Source organism: Lynx rufus, unplaced genomic scaffold (assembly GCF_022079265.1).
Source record: "Lynx rufus isolate CCGP_SWC_20201006 ecotype Redwood Valley unplaced genomic scaffold, mLynRuf1.p SCAF_4, whole genome shotgun sequence".
Lineage (NCBI taxonomy): Eukaryota > Metazoa > Chordata > Mammalia > Carnivora > Felidae > Lynx > Lynx rufus.
The window spans coordinates 151,247,128-151,269,020 of NW_025814856.1; the positions used below are offsets into that span (position 1 = coordinate 151,247,128).

Consider the following 21,893-nt stretch of genomic DNA (forward strand, 5'->3'; position numbering starts at 1 on the left):
AGGGATTGGTACCCTTTTATTACAATCCAGTGGGCAGTTAGATATGATTTTTACTAGTCAGCAGCATTTCAAATATGTTTAAATCTGGTGTGTGGGAAATGAGAAATGTTAACATTTTGTTGTTATCTCAGTATATAAATCAGGATCCTCTTAAATTCTGAAATGCTAGCTTCTGAGAATTCTTCCTGGATAAATTGTTGAACAAGTGACAAAGTATATCTAGAATGATGTCCTTTGCGGCCTCATTAATAAGACCATAAAGTTGGAAAAATCTTAACTGTCCATCTGTAGATAATAGGTTATATTATAGTTACATCCGTGTAACTACTATGCACATCTATACATAGAGTACTGTGTTGCTATTGAAAATTATATTTGGCTAATGTGCTGAAAACAGTCACAAATAAAGTACAGAAACCATTTACGAAATGATAGGTATCACACAATCCCACTTCGTTAACAGTAAAGGTATCTGTGTGTGCATAACAAGATGTCTGGTAAAATACATCGGATATCATTGGTGCCCATGTCTGATATGGACATATCAGGTAAGGTGTGATAAGGGAGCTGATTTTCACTTTCTCTTTTATACATCTGCTCTTGTCTGGTTGAAGCAAATAAGAAATGTAGGTTACTTTTAGAATCCGAAAAAAATGAAACAAATTAAGTTGTCCGTTTTGAAAGAAAAGCAATGAACCTATGGTAGTAGTGTGAAGGGTAAGCTGCTATGAGAGAGGCCTAAAAGCTAAGAAACTACTGAGGCTCATGGAGGGAGTGTCAGAGTTGAGGAATTTCCACACATACCCAGTCATTGGCACACTTGACTTATAAAGTCAAGTGGTTAGGTGTGCCCGAAGGGCTCCGTCAGTTAAGTGTCTGACTCTTGGTTTTGGCTCAGGTCGTGAACTCACGGCTTCACAGGTTCACACCCCGCATCAGGCTCTACACTGGCAACATGGAGCCTGCTTGGCATTCTCTCTCTCTCCCTCTCTCGCTGCCCCTCCCCTGCTCATGCTGTCTCTGTCTCTCTCGAAATAAATTAACAAACTTCAATAAGTTTAATAAACTTTACTAACAATAGTAAATAATTAATAAACTTTACTGATAAAGTTTAGTAAATAAAGTCATATGGTCTGTGACTAAGCCAGCAACAGGGCATGTTGTGATTTAAAATGCCAGGAAAGCCTTTTGGCTCCTCGTTTGTTTTTAACTTTGAAAACGACTTTAATATGTTTCTTTATTAGTGCTCATAACAGATCCTTAAAAATCTAGCCCTGGTAACTGTGGATGCTAGGCAAGGAGCTACCAAGGTGGGGTACCAAGAGTACCAAGCGAGAAGAGCTAGAAGAGACCTAGGGTGGTCCAGTTGTCAGGCCACTCCTCCGAGGAGAAATCCAAGCTGAAGAAAGGTTGAGTGTGGCCTGGGCCGGATAGACAGCAAATGTAGTTCACGCCAGAGGTGCAAGCCAGCAACTTCCAGCCATGAAGCACGTTGGGTAGGCAGGAGGAGGAAGGCAGTAACATCTCAAATCGTTCAAGTAGAGTGGGAAGCTGAGGGCCTCACGCGAGGTTCCATTTAGGACAAGTAGGGGTGAGGGGGCTTGTTTCCAGCACAGGGTGTCTCAGATGGGGCTTATATGTCTCTTGCTTGTTTTGGAAAAGAAAGGCCCCAGGTAGTAGCCAAGACCTCACGGCTGATGGAGAAACGCAGAAGAGCAAATCAAGCCTTTCTGTTTGATTAGCTTGGGAAGCACTTATTAAGGACTCATTCTCCCTGCTGTGGTTAAAGCTGTCTACTGAGAGAGCCAAAGGAATATTAGGCCAAGAATCTGAAGACCGAAGCCAAACCACTGGGAAGGGCTTCTGACTGCAAACTACAATGTGAGTGAATTAGAAAGGAACATTCGATTCATGTCATGCTGTCACCTCAAATTCAACAAGTCTAAAATTGAACTCATCTTTCCTCACAAAGCAGCTCCTCAGCTGAACTTCCCCAGTAACAACAAAATACTGCACTGTAGAACGCCTTACAGTGACATGTCCACATTTCATCTGATTGTCACACACTCACAGGTGAGGGAGTTTAACTCAGGTTAAAGGGCCACAAGCTAGTAGGAGACCAGTTCTAGAAACCAGGTTTGCTGAGTCCTACCCTAGTCATCTTTCAACTACATCACGTCACCCTTCGCTCCATATCTATAGAAATAAACCAGTCAGTTTCATAGAATTACTGTGACATCTTATTTGTATTGGCATTTGAATATTGCACACCAGCAGATTTTAGTAAGTATGAAGTCAGATTTTCTGCAGTAACAAAGGACAAACCAACCAAACTTTGGAATTGTTAATCTTGTTTTTTTTAGGTGAAAAACATTCATAGCATTCGTGTTTTTTTTTTAAGTTTATTTACTTATTTTGAGAGAGACAGAGACAGCTTGAGCAGGGGAAGGGCAGAGAGAGAGAGAGAGAGAGAGAGAGAGAATCCCAAGCAGTTTCTGTTCTGTCAGTGCAGAGCCCAACGCATGGCTCAAACTCCCAAAACTGTGAGATCATGACCTGAGCTGAAACTGAGAGTTGGACGTTTAACCAACTGAGCTACCCAGGCACCCCCATAGCATTCATATTATTGAAGTCAAAAGATAGAAACGATGAAATAAAGTGCTGGATCTAGGCCTTAAAATGTCTCGTTTGTAATCTTACGTAAGCAAACCATCATCAGTTATAGTAGGTTTGTATTGTTGGTACAAATCATATGGTTCTGCTGTTTTATTTTCTTCCATTTGTAAATTATTTTAGGTTTGTCATTGTATAAGAATTATAAGCATGAAATGTTTACATATCTGGATTTCTATGTGTAGATATGTAAGTAACATTGTAATAAGAGCACTTTAACTCCCTAGTATAAAAAGTAGCCCACTGCTCAATGCAGCTTCATCCCAACCCAAGGACCCGTCAGGCCACCTTGGCCCTGGGCCAGCCGGCCTACCCCTGCCTTCCTGGCACTCTGTATCTCAGTATGTGTTACTCCCTCACAAGTAGCCAAGGTGACCATACGGGTCATTTCCTCTTGAGTTTGGACATCTGTAGTTCCCCAGCTCCGGTTCTTTATTTGGGAAGAAAGAAGTATTAACAGAAATGGATGTAACATAGTGATAGTGATTGTATAATTTCCCTAACGTCTATGTGTGCAAAGCTCTCCGTGCCTTTTCTGCCCACCTCAGCCCTTAGGTTTCTATCTATGTGTACACCTATGAGCTACCATGATGTGCCCACCATATGGCTGGTAGAATTCTAATGCATGTTTTAGAGCAAAGGAGGAGGACTCTTAGGGAGCCACACTGACTTTGAAGCCATCCTGTCAGTTGTCAATAACGCCTTCCTTCTCCATTGAAAAGGAACTGAAAGGAAAAAATAAAATCCAAGCAAACAGAGTACCCTACTCTGGATTTTAATTTGCAGTTTGGGCTTATTAATGCCAAAATATGGGTTTGATAACTTGACTCTTTTCTGTTCTTTGTGACAGTATCTACACAAATAATTCATACAACATCCTGAATCTTTTCAATAAGTGTTTTGATTATTTTTGGTTCAGTGCTTTGGATTTCTGCTCCTAAATCTTAAAAGGCTAGTAATGAGCTTAATGAAGAAATCTAATATGCTACCCCACAGTTTCCTGCACAGCCCACTTTTGTGTAGATTTTTTCAGTTTAAGCTGTCATTTGATCATTGTAAATTGTCCTCTAGCGGACTCCTGCTTTTCAGATACTTAAAAGTTTGAAAGCCATTCTGATCAAGTGTCTATGGAACGGAACGATCCATTTAGAGCTCTGTGGTTCAGTCAGTGGTCAAGCCCAGGAAAGGACTCAGGGCTGATCCTGCAAAGAAGCATTGAGATGGTCAGCAGCTGGCGCACTCAAGAGGTTGTCTTCACGATGTTGCAGGATCGCCTACCAGAGGAACGACGACGATGAGGAGGAGGCTGCCCGGGAGCGGCGCCGCCGTGCCCGGCAGGAGAGGCTGCGGCAGAAGCAAGAGGAAGAATCCTTGGGACAGGTGACCGACCAGGTGGAGGTTAATGCCCAGAACAGGTACTGTCCTCTTCGGAATGGAGAATGCCTAAGGTACTTCTTAGCCTGCCTGATGAATGGAACGTGTTGGGCAAAGCATTCCCTTCTCAGCCCAGCTCCACTCTTTTCCAGTCTAACTTGCTCAGTCATTTTTTGGTTATTGTAGGCACCTAATCAGATTGAACAGTCAAACTGATGTGGACATTCAGACACCACTGCTCCTTTCTCTTCCCCTATCCCATCCCCTAAACACACCCCAATTGAAGTGTTTTATTTTATTTTATAATTTAGCAATCTTTTTATTTACTAAATACAATGGGCTACATCTTTAAATAAGGAAGACTATTTACATTTATTCTTTAGGGTATCGATACCTGTTTTGAACTGAAGATTTATTAGCTTTCTAGTCCTTTGTGCCTACCAGCAGCAAATAGAACTTGAATTTTTAAAGTAGACATGAATTGCAAATGTCTTATTTTTCCTGATATACAGCCTGAATCAGTATTCTCTAATCACTACGATATTCAGCAAGGTGCAGAATCCTACTTAATGTAATGTAATTATTCGAAAAAGCTTATGAGTTTACTAGCACGTTTTTTCCTATACAGGCCTTGGTAGTGACCAGAACAGTGGAGAACCCTTACTAGGTTCAACTTCTTCCAAATGGATCTTTACAGGTTTGCACATATAAGGTCACCTGGTTCATTACGCCACTTGCTAATATATGTAATTTATATGCCCCAAGGCAAAAAAAAAGATGAGAATATTTTGGGGTCGGGATAGAGAGAAAAAATTAATTTTTATTTTAATAATACAGTTCCTTTAAGCCCATCTATATAGAAAATCTGAAGGAAAACAGGTCTGACCTCTTTACCCTAAATATGAGCAGGTACATGGATTTCTGAAAGTCTTAAATTCTGTCAAGCAGAATGGATTCAATAAGGAAACCTACCAGTTAGGTGGAGAGGCAGAGACCTTGTTTCTTGGTAAGAAGCTCCTAATTAGGGAGGAAATACAGCAAAGGGGTTGTGGGTATGTTCGCTGCCTGGCTCTGAATTCCACCTTGGCCTTTCCCTGTTAAACAGACATGAAAATCATACCTTTCTCTTAGGAATGTTGTTAAATTTAAGTGAGATTATAATACACATAAAACACACAGTGCCTTGCATACGATAAGCACCTAATTTTAACTATTATCAGGAAAATGGTATCAGAGCTTTACAGAGGAGGCCTACATAGTCATCGCTGCCTTTTCTATCCTCAAACTGAAGAGGAAGGGAAAGAAAAAGTTTTTAAATGGCATTTTGAGGCCCCTTCCTGAATCTGGTTATTAGTGAGTGATCAACAGTGGCTTAAAAGTTACTAGTTACTAGTCGTGTTCTTGCTTTTAAAATCTTCCTTCTACTTGGGCTTCTCTTCTTTTTTCATTTACTAGTAGTAGTTATTTCATGCTGTTGATCGATTCACAAATCTTTCTTTTTCATTAAAGTACATCCAGGTCTGAGAACCTATCATTCATCTCTGACATATTAATTATCCACAAGAAGAATTAGTGTTCTCCTTGGGGCTGAGCAACCCTGAGTGGTACTTAACTTCTACTGACGGTCGCTGTTGTGATTTGCAAATAGGCAAAGAAAGATCCAGGAGAATCTGTTCGTCTCTTAACTCAAGAGTACTTTCATCTAGCTGACACTTCGGAATTTGCAGTACCTTTTAAAAATCGTTTGAATTCAGTTGATCCAAAGTTCCTTACATGTAGATTTTCCCCTTAAATTCTAAACTGTTTGTATTTTTAGGGAAATTTAATGCATATATGTCTAATTCATGTAGACAGTGTCCTACAGCAGCGGTTAAAGCCAAGAAAGTCTAAAATCCAGCCTTTACTCTGCCATTTCTTATTGTTAAATGTGAAATGTGTTTTTTTTTTCAAAATTAAGTGGACTTGAACTTCAGAAGGGCCCAGTTCAGTATGAACCATGAAATTTAATGGAGTTTCTAAACATGGCAAGACCTACTCTTCCAACTCTGGTCACAATTTCTGATATCACATAACTGGCTGTTTCCTGCCGGTGGAGACCAACAGCCCTGGCTTGAACTGTAACAATGAGTGTGGTGATGGATATGTTACAGTCTGGTTTTTTGAGATTTTCTTTCCTTTTTTAGCAAACATCAAATTTAACTATTTTTTATCAACTATAGAGAAAGAAGGGCAAGAGACCCTTTGTTCATGGAAATCTTGACAAAGAATTTAGATGGTGTATGTATTAGGGTAATATCAGCCACCATAACAATGAGCCCCAACTTTGAGTAATTTAATGCAGCAACATAAATGAGTCCAATGTGGGTTTTTCTGAGTAGTAAATAGAACTGATCACCAACTAGCTTTCCTTTTGTGACTCTGTCTACTCCTGGGGCTTTGAGGTTTTCTGATCAGGTCATCAGACAGAGATGGGAGAGGATGTGCTTCTGCTGCTTAATAGTCTTGGTCTAGACATATCACTTATGCTCACACTCAATTGGAAATTGTTGGTCACATGGTTCCACCTAGATGCAAGGAAGAGTGGAGGGCAAGAAATATAATCCTTGACTGGTAGCCACCTCCCCGTGACAATGGAAGGAGGAGCATGAATTGTGGTGGACAGTTAGATGTCCCTACCATGAGGGTCACTGGCATTAGTATAGCATCCCCACACTGTAAGGTACACCTGCTTCCTTTCCAAATGCCTTATGCCCCACAGATCCAGCTCAAGAATTCTAGATGACTTGGTAATATGTGGGATACTACGTGATACTACAAGAATTCCTTCATTTCTCAGTTTGGTCCTTGTCTTAGTTTGAGTTGTCCAGGAAGCAGATTCTGGAGCAAAAAGATTTAAACACAGGCAGTTCATTTGTGAAATGATCCCAGGAAACACTGGCAGCAATGTGGGAAAGTGAAACAGGGAAGGAAAAGCAACCAAATAAAGGTTTCATTGCCAAGCAAGTTACCGCTGCTGGGATCTGGAGCTCAACTCCCCTGGGAGACTCAGAGATCCCGTGCAACAAGGCACCTCACAGTTATTCAACTCAAGAGGCGAGGGAGCCGAGGTATTTATACACTAATGCTCATCCATTTTCGCTTGACGGCTGGCATAGTAGAGTAGACTCCAGTGGCCAGAAAAGGACTAAGGGCAAAGGCACTCACGTGCTGTCTGCTGAAAGTCCGGCAGGCACGTACTGTTATGATACTATCCGAAGGGATATCCTGGGTGCACGTGCGCCTGGTACCGCGAGCATCTGTTCCGGTGTGGGTCAGGCTACGAGAATCCAGCTGACCAGCTGACCCAAGCTGTCTTGTTTCTCTTGTACAGTGTGGCCGATGAGGAGGTCAAGACAACCACCTCAAACACCCAGGTGGAGGGTGATGACGAGGCCGCGTTCCTGGAGCGCCTGGCTCGGCGGGAGGAAAGACGCCAAAAACGCCTTCAGGAAGCACTGGAACGGCAGAAGGAGTTCGACCCAACCATCACAGACGCAGGCTTGTCGCTACCGAGCAGAAGAACGCAGAACAACACCGCCGAAAACGAAGCTGCAGAGAAGGAAGAAAAAAGTGACCGTCGCCAAGAAAGATACGAGCTAGAGGAGACAGAAATAGTCACAAAGTCCTATCAGAAGAATGACTGGAGGGACACTGAGGAGAAAAAGAAGGAAGAAAAGGAAAAGGAGGAAGAGGAGGAAGAGAAGCCAAAGCAGGGGAGCCCTGAAGAAAATCAGGTAGAGGGGCCGGTAGAAGACAGAACAACAGAAACCGTGGCAATGCCGTTGACAACTGGGCAGACCAGTGCAGAAGAGCCTCAAACAGAGGGGGAGGGGGAGCAGGGGTCAGAAGAGGCCGCCCATCGTGAAAGGAGGGAGAGGGAAGAAAAGGAGAGAGCCGAGGCAGAGAGGGCCAGGCTGGAAGCAGAAGAAAGAGAAAGAATGAAAGCTGAGGAAGAACAAAGGGTAGCGGAGGAGAAAGCAAGAATTGAAGCAGAAGAAAGAGCAGCTGCCCAAGAGAGAGAAAGGAGGGAGGCGGCCGAGAGGGAGAGGGCTAAGGAGGAAGAGAGAAGAGCAGAGGAGGAGAGGCAGCGGGCAAAGGCGGAGGAAGAACAGAAAGCTAAGCTAGAAGAGCAAAAACGCCAGCAGCTAGAAGAGAACAGAAGAGAAATGCAAGAGAAAAAGCAGAAAGGGGAAAAGGTAGACGAGAAAATAGAAGGGAAACGGGTAAATGAAAAGAAAGTACAAGAAGATAAACTTCAGACAGCTGTCCAAAAGAAACAGGTACAGTAAACATTTTGCACCAAACGTGTGATGCCTGTGACTTACGAGAAATGTAATGCACATCAGACTTGGGACCGAGGCACGTTCCTGCAGCCCCGCGTACTTGCCCGTTTGGCAAGCCGTTCATTTTTTTCGGCCATAGCAATAGGTGAGCACAAAGCAATTGATCGATGGTTAAATATTCAATCAACCAAATTTACCAGCCAGAGAGAAATTAATTGCTCTGTGCTTGCTAGTTGCAAATACCAGAAAAATGAACTAACCCAAAGATGATAAATGTGGCGGTGCTGTGTTGACTTCTAATTCTGCACCTGCATCTAAATCATTCCTATTAACAACTTACCTCTCTCCATAGGTCTACATGAGGCAAGAGGACCATAACTCCTCCCCATACCCACGTGTTTGGCATTTAATTAAAAATTATATTTTAAAAATTGGGGTGGGAAAGGTGACATAAAGAATCACGGTCAGAAATTTCATCTTGAGAAGGCAAAAATAACCCCCTTGAAATCAGCTGGCAGTGAAGGAGGGAAAGGAGCCAATTTGGAACTTTCACTAAAAATATGTCAAAACCATGATTTGCCATCATGTAGACCTGAACTTAATGTGGACTTGCAGAAAGCCATTCATCTGGGGTGGTATCAGTTTATAACTGACTGGTAATTAAGGGCATACATTTTACTGCTTTTGCCATCTGGATGACACAAATAAATTCAGGTCGCCTGAGAAGGGTGGAAAGGGGGGTGAGGGGAATGTTTGCAAACCGTGAAAGATGTTTTTCTGTCTGCAAGCCTGCATTGAAAGCACTGTAACTAACCACCACCTGCATCCCCGCCTACCCCTACCACACACGCACACAAAAGAAAGAAAAAAGAGATGCTTGCACATTCACTTCTGCAGAGAGAACTCCCCATCACTAAGTCTGCATGGTGCTGAAGTTGTCTTTCACTCCTGCTCATCACACGGGGCTCGTGACCACAGCTACATTTGGGACAATCAGAAACGAGATGCACCAAACCACACACGAGGTTTGTAAACACGCATAAGGACCACCAGGTCACGCTAGAGTCCAGGGCGCACACTGGCAGGCACACGAGAAAAAACTTTGGTGGAAAGAAACCATCCCACGTTGCTGTTTAGAATCACTGACACCAAGGGTTATGTGAGCACTGAGTCAGCAAAATCGCAAGGCACGAGCAAAGTGACCTGAGCACCCTCTCACTCTTGTAAGCCAGAAAGGGCTTCTTTTAAACGAGTGACCTTGCCACTCTTGAACATAAAAAGGAAGAAGAAAAGGGGGCCAAAGCACAAGCTAAAAGAGAAAAGTCCCAAGAAGACAAGCCTACCTTCAAAAAAGAGGTAAATATTATTGACAAATGACCTAATCATGAAGCAACCGAGAGCAGTGTTGCATGACATTTCATGTCTGCTGATCTCAAAACTATAACCTGTGATCCAGTGTTTTTCAAGCTATGGCTTGACTTCATGATTCATTGAATGGTAACATCAACTTCGAACATCTCAAAAGTAATTGAATGTGTCAATGGGCATTTTAAAAAAATGAAATCAAACAGAAGATATCAGAGGGCATTCTAAGCAGTATTACATCATGATTTAAATTGTCCTTCCTGTGAGTCATAGAAAGCTTGAAAAACACTGCTCTGATCAGTTTTTCCCACTTTCTCCACCTCTATGTGTATTGTTTTCTCCTTGAACCATCCTACTTTCATTTCAATTATGGACTATTTCCAACTGGCTTCGATTAATGATTTAACTTTCCAAAGGAAAAACACCCCCCCCCCACGTCTCAGTTAACACATTTGATGCACTGAAGGTGGTATTTGGTTTTCAAAAGAAAAGTCTGGCAAAATGTTCTGCATTGCATTTCTGAGGCACACACAGGAGCTGGTGCCAGGGTGTTTGACTGTAGGTAAGTAAACGAGTCAGTGGAGCAGAGGCTGCCACACAGAGGATGTCATTACCCCCGACAGAATCAAAACGCCACATCAGAAAGCCTGACCTCATCTTAACCATTGTGTTTATGTTAGCCCCAAGTAATCCTAAAAATTGTGACAGCATCTAGTAAGTTCAAAGTACTTAAACGTGGTAGAAGGAAATTATCAAGGGGAGGAAGATTTGAATTTCTTTGCCCATGGAACTGAGCTGTCACTCTAGAGGGCCAGCTCCAATGGACTCTTGCTGTACTTCTCTGCCCATTATGCATCTATCAAGAAACAGAAAAATCCATATTTAGAAAATTACATGAGAGGTGGTTATTTGCTTAAATGCTTTTTTTCATAAGACTCACAGAAAATATAAGAACCCCTAGATCATGTTATATTTATTTGGGTTAAGATGTGTGTACCTTCCTGTTTCTCATAGAACTTGTGGTGGCTTGGGAGTAAAAACTGAATGCATGAACCCGCCCATCTAAAGGAAGGTGGAAGCAGAAATGCTAAGAACTGGGAAGCTGAATTTGGCTCCAATGAGGCAGCTAAGGAAATGGTTGAATATGGTGGGAAGTGCTGTTCTCAGTTTCTGGCAGAACAACACCTACAGATTCATCTAAAAACAAAAAAAAGTGAAAGTTACTTGAAACTTAAAACAGAAATGGGCCACGTGGGCTCCTCCGTCGAGCTGGTGTTTTGTGGGGAATATCTTCACAGAAGGAAGAGGGCATAAAGTCAGAATTCAGCGATTAAGTCTGTGTGGGGGAGGAGAAGCTGAAAGAGCGCTGTGTGGATTCTGTATTTAAAATTTAATTCGCTTTACTAAGATGTGATTTGTTTTTAATCACCAGAACATTCTATGTCTGTATGTTGTGCCTGTGAGCAAGAAAGGATTCATGAGTGGCCACCCAAATCATCCCTCTGCCTCTGTCCAGAGAAAACCCCAGTCCGATAATGTCAGCGGTATAACCATCTCAGACCTGCCCCTTTCTCAGTTTGTCCTACACCCCATTCTAGAGTCCCAAAACTTTTGGCCTCTTTTTTTACACAAGGCCAGATTAGCCACTCAACCCAGGCTAAAAAAAAAAAAAAAAAAAAAAAAAAAAAAAATCTGGCATTCCTGCTTTAACAATGCACACGTAAATCACTGGTTGAATGACTGGTTGCGTGGTTACTTTATGTAAACAACTTTGAATTCTATTTTACATGATTTAGCCATTTCAAACACCCTCCTCCGTTTTTTTTCTTTTTGTTAAAAAAAAAACAAAATAAAAAAATGTCCTTTCAAGGAGAGCTATGTGGGTAAACACAAATATCACATGAGACTTCTTAGAGAAAACATTTCCAGAAGTCACTCCAGTACCTTAGAAAAAACTGTCTTTCTACCCCTGCAGCCCTGCAGTTTTAGCTGTTTGTGGTGACGGATCACAGAACATCACCAGCCTTGAAACGTTAACTTAGCTTTCTTTTTCTCCTCTCCAACTATAAAATGCCTCTTTTTAGTTCTTCACCCCAGAGCTCTTTTCTTTTTTTTTTTCCTTTTTTTTTTTTTTTTGTTCTTTTCCTGGCCTCTAACGGAAAACCAGCTTACAGCAGAGTTGTTCATATGATATTGAAATCGATATTCCTGTCATACACCAAAGTTCCCCAAACATAGGTGTGCATACAAATCCCTGGAATCTTATGAAATGCAGAATCTGACTCGGTAGGTCTGGGATGGAGTCCAAGCATACTGGTAAGGTCTGTGTATGTCGTTCACAAACCAAACCCTCAGTAGCAAAGACATCCATGTGACAGACATTGGACCCAAAACAGGAATTGAGGCTTCTGAGTCTAACAAAAATGTGCTGGACCTGATTTGAAATACTATAACTTGGATGAATTCTTGTCAGTCTTCTGAAATCAAATAATGCAAAGCACCATTCTACAGAGGCTGACAGCTCAGTCTTCTTGCCTTGATCACTTGACCTTTTGAGTGTCTCTCTGGCACGAGGGCATGTCAGTTGAATTCTCACCTCCACCCACCTACACCTGTGTGTTATCCCTTTGGATATCCCCAATATCCAGAATTTCATCCAAATGTCACATTTGACCAGAGCCTTTCATATGCTAATATTATCTGAATGTGAAGCACATTAACTCTTCAGAGTACTCAGCTGCCTATGAACCCATCCCCAGATTTTCTTCATGGTTACCTTCTGACCTAGAAGATCAAATGCTTTTCCCTCAGAATCTCATGAGTTTAGGTTGAATCTGCAATTGAATCCAATCCACTATGCTCTTAAATTTAAAGGCACTATGGAATGAATTTACTTATTTATTTGTTTGTTTATTTATTTATTTCCCAGAAAGAGAAAATAATTTGCAATCCCAAATCATTATTTCACTGGGAATTTTCCTAAGAAAGTCTTCCAAAGAGAATATAAGCACACCACCCTCTATAACCTTTGCCAATAAAGGCAGAGCTTGCAAAAGAGGCAGGGGGAGGTATTTTTCTTCTCTTAGACATGTATTGTTTTACAAACCTATTTTATACACATTTTTGGTCAACAAATCAGGTAATGCATTTGGGGAGAATGGAATTATCTCTTGATTCCAAAATAAGAGAAATGAGTTAAAGGGCATTTTGCCTTGCACAGTGCTCCACAAACCATGAGATTTGACTCAGAGTGTGTTTCGTGGGTCCCCTGAAATGGGACACTCTTTAGCTCCCAAATTTGTATCCCCAGATACTTCTTAACCAGGATACAAACTTCAGTCCCTGGTATCTAGGGCAATATCCAGCAATGGTAGCTCAAGATGAGAATAGGCATTGCCTATTCCTGCCTGTCAATGACATTGATTTCTTATTGGGTGAGAACAGCCACCAGAGAGCTGCAGTCAAGCTGCAGGACAGGTCAGAGCTTCCCTCTCTTCTCTGTAGCCTCTCACAACAAATCAGGAGCCAAGAGGGAAATGAGAGGGTGAAGGATCAGGAAGGAATCCTCTGATCCAACCTCTCTTATGTATATGGAGCCAACATCCCAGAGAAAATTAGGTGACTTAATTTTAGCTAGTCTGTTGATAGCACTGGAACAAAACTCATTTCCTGACTTCCGGACAGAGCTCTCAGAGAGAGTGGCAGAACAACAGCCTTCTTTTTCAGCATGTCCAAGGGATAGCCTAGGTATATCCCCCTTGGAGAAAGATTTAAGTCTTAACTAATTAGGGCAACATGGCAGTGAATAGTCTATCTGTGGTAATTTAATCATATAACATCCAAAGAAGGCAGTCAGGCAAAGGACTACGCAAGGCTCATCAGTAAACAGAAAAAAAAAAAAGTGCTATGCTTAGTAAAACATGTACTTTAGAAATAAGTGTTCAGAGAGTATCTGAGGAATAGCTGGAAAGAGGTGAGTGATCAGGAGGCCATTCTGGACAGCACCTGAAGGCCTAAGTTCTTATGCCTATCCTTCCTCTGTTGCTTGCTCTAGAACGTTAGTGTTTTGTCATTGGTTGTCTTGAAAACAGCAATAATGAACCTCCCCTGTTTTCACACTCATCCTTTAAGAATGGATGAGCTGATACAAGTAATCTAAGCTCTCAGCAAGCTATGTAAATTCATTTTACTTTGAAGTAATGTGTCTCATTTACCATGAGGAACTTATAACACAAAACTCACAAAAAATTAAAGTGAACACCTGCTGTCCATGTAACACCTTCCTCTGTCTCTCCAACAATCACAAAACCACTTCTGGAGACTAAACTATTACCTGCAATGGAAGTCAAAGTAAACCCTGAAGTTTTTCCTATTCCATTTGAACTGTAGTGTTTTAGATGACTACAGACATGGCCCATGGGTCTCTGAGCCATCCCACTAAAGGTAGGGTAATTTGTCTTCTATCCTCGGGACCCTACTTACTCATTTTATTACAAGGGTGAGATTCCTCAGCAATCTGCTAACATTGGCTTGGCAGATCTGGCTGACTTGGTAGGTTTCTTCTTTTTTCTTCTTCAACACATTTGTGTCTTTTTCAAAGGCGCACTCTTCATCCAAGAAAAAACCAGTTCAGCCAACCTAGACGTTCTCCCATCAATGCCACACTAATGATCACCCTTTTCAATGAGAACTACAAACAACTACTCTTACACAGCATTCCCAGAACATAATTGTTTCCAAACAGCAACACCTCCACTGCTCTTGAAAACAAAACCCTAGTGAAATCAGGGATGATCTTGACTTCCTTAAATTGTGGTCAAGGTCTTTGCGCAGAGGCTGGAGGACCATAGCTCACACTCTAAGAATTTCCTCTGACCCTAGCTGTACCACATCATTCTCCAGTGGTTTATTTTACTTCTGAGTTTTCTGGCTTCCTAGTAATTCTGGGTCTTATTTGGTGATACCCACCCAAACTAATACGGTTTTTATCACTGTGTTTCTTCCTGATATGTACTGTTGGTTAGATCAAAGATGAGAAGATTAAAAAGGACAAAGAGCCCAAAGAAGTGAAGAGTTTCTTGGATGGAAAGAAGGGATTTACAGAAGTGAAGTCACAGAATGGAGAATTCATGACCCACAAACTGAAACACACCGAGAACACTTTCAGGTAAGAAACAGAGACTACTTAACAATGACTGTGTTCACATGTGAAGAAAAAATAGTAGTCTCCCTATCCTGTGCCTCCAGACAGAAACGTGCTAAACAGACAACATATTTCTGTTGTGAAGTCATTGGCCATTGTCTTAGAGATACTCAGTCAGCAGGTCAGGCTATCAATCACTAACAGAAGACCAGTAGTCATTGCTCACACAAGGTTTAATCTGCTTTTCCCATTATTTAGCAGGACAGATCATGCTTAGTATCCATGTTTCTGTTCCCTCACTTAATATGCTATATAAGCTCAGCTTAGTAGAAAACATTATGACTGGGGCTAATGTCATTGGTTCTTTCTATGGCCCAGCCAGTTTCATAAGAGACCCTTGTCAGTACCATTTTAAAGAATGCTTTTTTTTTTTTTAAAGATTTTAAATAAATGTTGCTTAAAACTGAGATTGTCCTTTGGCGAAATACTTGGGAAATGTTAGGTTAAACTAAATTAATCAGATCTCTTTACCGCAGGACTCTGAGAGCGTTTGATGTTAATTTGTATTGGGAATCTCAAAGAGGGAGGCATAGGGCACAGGACTCATGTTCCATTTAATAACCTTTGGAAAACCCTCCTGCATAACTTCACTTTCCCCTTCTTCCCCCCCCCCCCCATCATGTTGAATACCTGGACAATTGGTTTTAGGACAGACAGACAGGTATGTGCAGGTAAATCCTTACTTCTAGATACATCAAATACTGAGAGCTCCCTGCCAGTTTTGTAGATGGACTTATGTTATAGACATCTGCCATGGACACCTTGGCTACATGATTCTCTGTGCCCCACTCCTACACCTACACCCCCTCCAACTGCTTGTGCCAAATTCCTACCTCTATTAATGTCACTGGTTTCTGTTCCCAATGTTCTAGAAGAGTCTTGGGTCCCTGAAACATGGATTCCCCTGGGATTGTTCTTTGGCAGCAGTCTTACCTGTAGACCCTGTTTTTCTGAACACTTTAAATAAGAAAGTCCCCAAGCAAGTATTGTGTAGAAGCTGGACATATTCCTTACACCAAGGCCTTTGTAGCATTCAGAAGCGAGCAGAGCTGGTAGGGCTTTGCCCCTCTGAGCAGGCTAAAATGGGGGAATATAACTGCCCCAAATAACTTTTCTACATACAAATTTGAGCAGAAAGGTAGTCACTTTATCCAAGGGAGAGCCTACAGAAGAATATGTGTGCATAAACAGCCTAAGTAAACTGTGTAGGACCAGGATGTGTAGAACCTATAGATGTTACTTGAGATTGGCAAGAAAGTAGATTTCAGTAGAAAATTAGGAGTTTATTTAGAATTCATAGAAAATCTAGAATCAAGTTGACTCAGGCGAGTAAGCTGAGTCCAAAGCTTGCTGAAACGCCAGTAGTTGAATATTTCAAAGCCCTATAGAAGAGTGTCAGGTTCGTGCAAAGTATCTCATGAATATTGTCTAACAATATTACTGTCTTATTATTTGATAGTTTAAAATCTGCTTTGTGGGCATGAGTATATTTTTTTAAAGAAAAGTAATGTTTTTTTAAAAATCTGTCAGCAGATAGAAGCTTGGTTAACAATTAGCAAACTTGCCAACCAGCTTTAGTCAGAGCTCAGATTAATAATTAACATGCCCATTGTGTGGAAATCCAGAGAGCTAGGAATTCAAAGAGAATAGGTGTAGTGTTGAGAATTCTTAAATGGGACTCTGGTCTTAAGTGTTCCATCTTTGGGCAGAAAACAATGACAGAAACAAGGTGCTACCGTATCATGCTTTTTTGTTCAGTTGCCAACATGGGTTCGTTTTAGTTTCAGTTCAAAGTTGATGCCAGTGGAAGCTTAGATGTCAGGTTTTGCTGTATCTACTTATGAAGTGAGGAGCTTTCTAAGGAAGGAAGCAGGAGCCTCTATTTAGATTAGCCGAGTGCCCACTAGCCTAACTGAAAACAAGCTATGTTCATGGGGAAAGGTTTGATGTACATCTAGACCTACATCTAAAGGAACCGTGGAGAGGGCGCCTGGGTGACTCAGTCGGTTAAGCGTCGGACTTCAGCTCAGATCATGATCTCGCTGTTTGTGAGTTCGAGCCCATGTCGGGCTCTGTGCTGACAGCTCAGAGCCTGGAGCCTACTTTGGATTCTGTGTCTCCCTCTCTCTGCCCTTCCCTGCTCGTGCTCTGTCTCTCTCTCTCTCTCAAAAATAAATAAACATTTAAAAAAATTTTTTGGGGGCGCCTGGGTGGCTCAGTCAGTTAAGCGTCCGACTTCAGCTCAGGTCACGATCTCATGGTCCGTGAGTTCGAGCCCCGTGTCGGGCTCTGGGCTGATGATGGCCCAGAGCCTGGAGCCTGCTTCCGATTCTGTGTCTCCCTCTCTCTCTGCCCCTCCCCCGTTCATGCTCTGTCTCTCTCTGTCTCAAAAATAAATAAACGTTAAAAAAATTTAAAAAAAATTTTTTTTTATATATATATAAAGGAACCAAGGAGAGAGGAGAGAACTTCTGGCAGAAATTTCCATGTTAGTGGCACCCTAGTGCTGAGGGCATGCTGGTACATCCAAGTAGAGGTGATATGGACAAAACTCTTGCTCCTGGTTCGAACATAGCTCATGTTTGATTTAATTACTGCCCCCTTTGATGTTCCTGTTTTCTTGACTAGATTGTTTTCTCTGAAACATGACATTAACAAAAAAATCTCAACTCAATGAGCAATGTATAGAAATAGATTACACCAAGGTTTTCTAGAAAGTTCGAAATGAGCATTTGTTTTGTTTTCTATTTTTAACTTGGTAACTAAAGTTTTGTCTAATTATAGGAAAAAAGATCCTCGTTACGAAACATTCAGAAAATAGGGGCACCCAAGTGGCTCAGTCGGTTGAGCGTCCGACTTCGGCTCAGGTCATGATCTCACAGTTCGTGAGTTCAAGCCCCGCGTCAGCCTCTGTGCTAACAGCTCAGAGCCTAGAGCCTGCTTCAGATTCTATGTCTCCCTCTCTCTCTGCCCCACCCCCACTCATGCTCTGTCTCTCTCTGTCTTAAAAATAAATAAAACATTAAAAAAAAAACTTAGGAACATTCAGAAAATAGAAGTACAAAAATAAGCACCAACCACCAGTAACATTTTTTCCAAATATTTTCTATGTCTATATAGTCAAAATAGACAAATATGTATAGTGTGTATATATAACTCTGTTTTTCCATTGATTCTTGCAATATACGTAACAGTTTATTGTAGCTACCTTTTCTGTACCAATGAATATGAGCTTACAATTAATAATGTTAGAGTATTCCACCAGACCAACGTGTCATGATTTATGGAACCAGTCCCTAATGATAGGCATTTTGATTGTCCAAAATGAAGACTGAGCGACACCTAGTGGAATCTGGAGAAGTTTTTAGAGGCTTGTGTTCTGTAGGTCCCAACTCCTGTGCACTAACTACCATGATGAACGCAGAGAGCAAACTCATTTCTGAAGATGGAAAGACCTGGAATTAACTCAGGGGGGAGATATTCTCTCTAAGTCACAGACCTAGGAACTTATAAGACCCTGAAAGAGCAACATCAGGTTTTAAGGGACCCTCTAACCTTTGTTTGAGTTCAAAATAAAAGAGTACATCTTTAACTCTCAAGAACCTAGAACAGTATTTTAAAACTTTTTAACCTAAACTCTTAGTCAGAAATAAATTTGACATCATGACCCAATACAAAGCTACGTATATTCTTAAAACCCAAACGAGCATGTCAAGAAATGGTGCTTTCCCTTGCTCTATGCAATACACTTTGATGTTTTTGGTTTTGTTGTGTATTAATTTTAATGCTGATTATAATCTACAATATTGATTTTCCATCCTGCCGCTTGCAAAGGTTGGAAAGGACAGAGTATACTCAGAACTACCTCAGGGTTCAAAAAACAGGAGTTATACACATAAGATCAGTATTGGCAATTATGTAGTCTTGAACTCACTTTCTGCTTTATTCTTTTTCTTGCTCCATAGCTAGAAACACGGAGCCCTTCTCTACATGGAATAAATTATATCAGACGGTGGTAATTCATCCGTTCCTTAGACAAAGTGTTAGGGATGGGCTCCCTGTGTTCGGAGCTAGTTAAGCATGACCTCACTGCCTGTTAATGAGTACTTAAGTAGCTGGCAAGCTACGTCCTTGTCTCTTATGTAAGGACTCTCTGTAACTAGGCACACTTTTGAGCACAGCACTAAATTCTCCTAAATAAAGTGCTCGGAGGATCCAGCTTTCGTGAGTTTTGCATGAAACATGGTTCTCTGATGCAGTTCTTCTGTCACAACCAACATGTTTTGGAGACAATTATCAATGGCATAACTCTATTAGATAGCAAATTTATCAAAGGATCTCAGAGTCGGTAGGGGCTAATGATCTCTCTCCTTTTTACATGATTTGTGGGAAAACACTAGGAATACCAGTCCTGACGTGCATTTTATTGTTTTTAATGTTTATTTTTGAGAAAGAGGTAGGAGTGGGGGAGGGGCAGAGAGAGAGAGAGAGGGAGAGAGAGAATCCCAAGCAGGTTCCTCCCTGACAGCAGAGAGCCCAATGCAGGGCTCGAACTCAAGAACCGTGAGATCATGACCTGAGCTGAAGTCAGAGGCTTAACCAACTGAGCCACCCAGGCGCCCCCTGTAGTACAATTTTAACATAAGGACACTTGGAATAGTGTTGTCTCTGGTCTTTTTTTAATGTTTGTTTATTTATTTATTATGTAGAGAGAGAGAGAGGGAGAGAGAGAGTGCAAGTGGGGGAGGGACAGAGAAAGAGGGGGACAGAGGATCAGAAGCAGGCTCTGAGCTGACAGCAGAGAATCCAATGTGGGGTTCGAACCCACAAACCATAAGTTCATGACCTGAGCCTAAATCAGATCCTTAACCGACCGAGCCACCCAGGTGCCCCGTCTCTAGTCTTAACATGTTCCCAGTTATACAATGAAATCTCTGTGGTTCTCCTTAATCCCAAAAGAAAACTTCAACTGACTTTCAATTTTATTTCTAACTCACAAAAAACGTACCCATTTTCTTGTTGTTTTATATGCTGTGCCATCTGATGAAGCATTGCTTCCACTGGAGCATGGAAGGTAGTTAGGCCTAGACTGCAGAAATTCTAGAGACTTAAATCCCTCACAGACCCTCTGGTCTTCAGGGTAGGAGGTGAAAGGTAGAGGCCAGCACATTCAATTCAGTTGATTTTTTATTTTCTAACAAACCCTATTTAACACCTGATATAATTATAGTACAGTGGAAAAAAGAGTATACTTGGGAGAGAAACACTAGAATCTGGTCATGGCCCTACCACTTGCTGCCGAAAATTGGGCAGACTGTTTTTCTGCCCTCACGTATCATTTCCTTACTTGTAAAGTGGGGGTATTAACCTAACCTGCCAACTGCCTAGTTACTGTGGCTATTAAATGAGGTAATAAATATGAAAAGGGTCTACACAGCATAAGTAACAACCCTAACGACACGATATCAGAACTAATTTAGTAATGTTAAGTCCTGATTAGGAATAGTCATGTCATGTTAGACCACACAAACCGACGCCGTAGGTAATGCAGTTGTTCAGAGCTTTCTTGGGGGCACCAAGCCTGTGGTTAGCTCTCAATCGAGAGGCAAAGGGGAATTCCATCTGCCAGAGATCAGCTGCTAGAGTTGAGTTCAAGACAAAGATAATAAAGCAGCTTTATTTCAGTGCCTCCCCTAGTTCCAGCCATCTTTTCTTGTCTCCAGTCTAGATCCAGGATTCCAGACAGACCCAAATTAACCAGTTACTTATGGCAGAGGACTATTAGGGTCACACCTAGACTTTTAGAACTCAATCTAATAGCAATGTTTTGTGTTACATACCTCCCTTCCTAGTAACAACTAATTTTTATGATGATACATAAATCAACATTGATTTAATAGTTAATTTCATGGGATTCAAAGAATAGCCCACTGAGGTAAAGAGAACAAATGATATTTGCCCAGTTTTTTCCATGTTGTATCACGCATCATTAAAAAAATTATTTTTTAACTGTGGTAAAACACGTAACATAAAATTTACTATCTTAACCATTTTTTAAATGTTTTTGTTTATTTTGAGAGATTGGGAGAGAGAGAGTGTGTGTGCAAGTAGGGGCGGGGCAGAGAGGAAGAGAGAGAAAATCCCAAGCAAGCAGGCCCGCACATCAGCACAGAGCCCGATGCCCAGCTTGAACTTACAAACTGTGACATCATGACCTGAGCAGAAATCAAGAGTCGATTAACTGACTGAGCCACCCAGGCGCCCCACCATCCTAACCATTTAAGTGTACAAGTCAGTAGTGTTAAGCACACTCCCAGTGTTGTGACACATCTCCAGAACTTTCTCATCTTGCAGACCTGAAACTCTATACCCACAAATAACTCCCCACCTCCCCTCCCCACAGCCACTGATAAGCACCAATCTACTTTCTGGTTCCCTGAATTGACAACTTTAGATAACTCAGAAGTGGAATTATGTAACATTTGTCTTTTGGGGACTGGTTTATTTCGTGTGGGTTCATCCATGTTGTCGCATAGGACAGGATTCCCTTTTTAAGGCTGAATAATAGTACACTGTATGTATGCACCGCTTTCTGTTTGTTTTTTCATTTGTTGATGGACATGTGGGTTGCTCCCCCTCTTGGCTGTTGTGAATAATACTGCTATGAACAAGGGTATGTGAGATCTTTTCAAGATCTTTTGGGTATATACTCAATGGGATTGTTGGACTATATGGTAGTTTTACCGTTAAGTTTTTAAGGAACCTCCCTACTGTTTTCCGTAGTGGTTGCGTTGTTTTGCCCATTTGCCATTTGCCATTTTCCCACCATCAGCGTCTGTTTGCCCCTTTGTACAACAGGACACCAAGGGTAAGTGGTAGAAAGGGATCAGATTCAGACCTTGAGACTTCAGGCGGACCCCAACCTACCCGTGGGGCGGGTGTGAACATCCACTGTC

At 41.6% G+C, this 21,893-nt stretch overlaps 1 protein-coding gene across 8 annotated transcripts in view; it reads left to right on the plus strand.

The window, feature by feature from the left end:
* CALD1 (caldesmon 1) overlaps window positions 1-21,893 on the plus strand; it is a 188,809-nt gene that overhangs the window by 145,141 nt on the left and 21,775 nt on the right. For 5 of the 8 annotated variants that reach the window (XM_047094704.1, XM_047094700.1, XM_047094699.1 and 2 more), the window contains 4 exons: window positions 3,942-4,088; window positions 7,418-8,366; window positions 9,651-9,725; window positions 14,759-14,901. In XM_047094704.1, the coding sequence (XP_046950660.1) occupies window positions 3,942-4,088; window positions 7,418-8,366; window positions 9,651-9,725; window positions 14,759-14,901 (1,314 nt within the window). The remainder of the gene's footprint in view (window positions 1-3,941; window positions 4,089-7,417; window positions 8,367-9,650; window positions 9,726-14,758; window positions 14,902-21,893) is intronic. The other 3 variants (XM_047094706.1, XM_047094705.1, XM_047094703.1) reach the window with 2 other exon arrangements.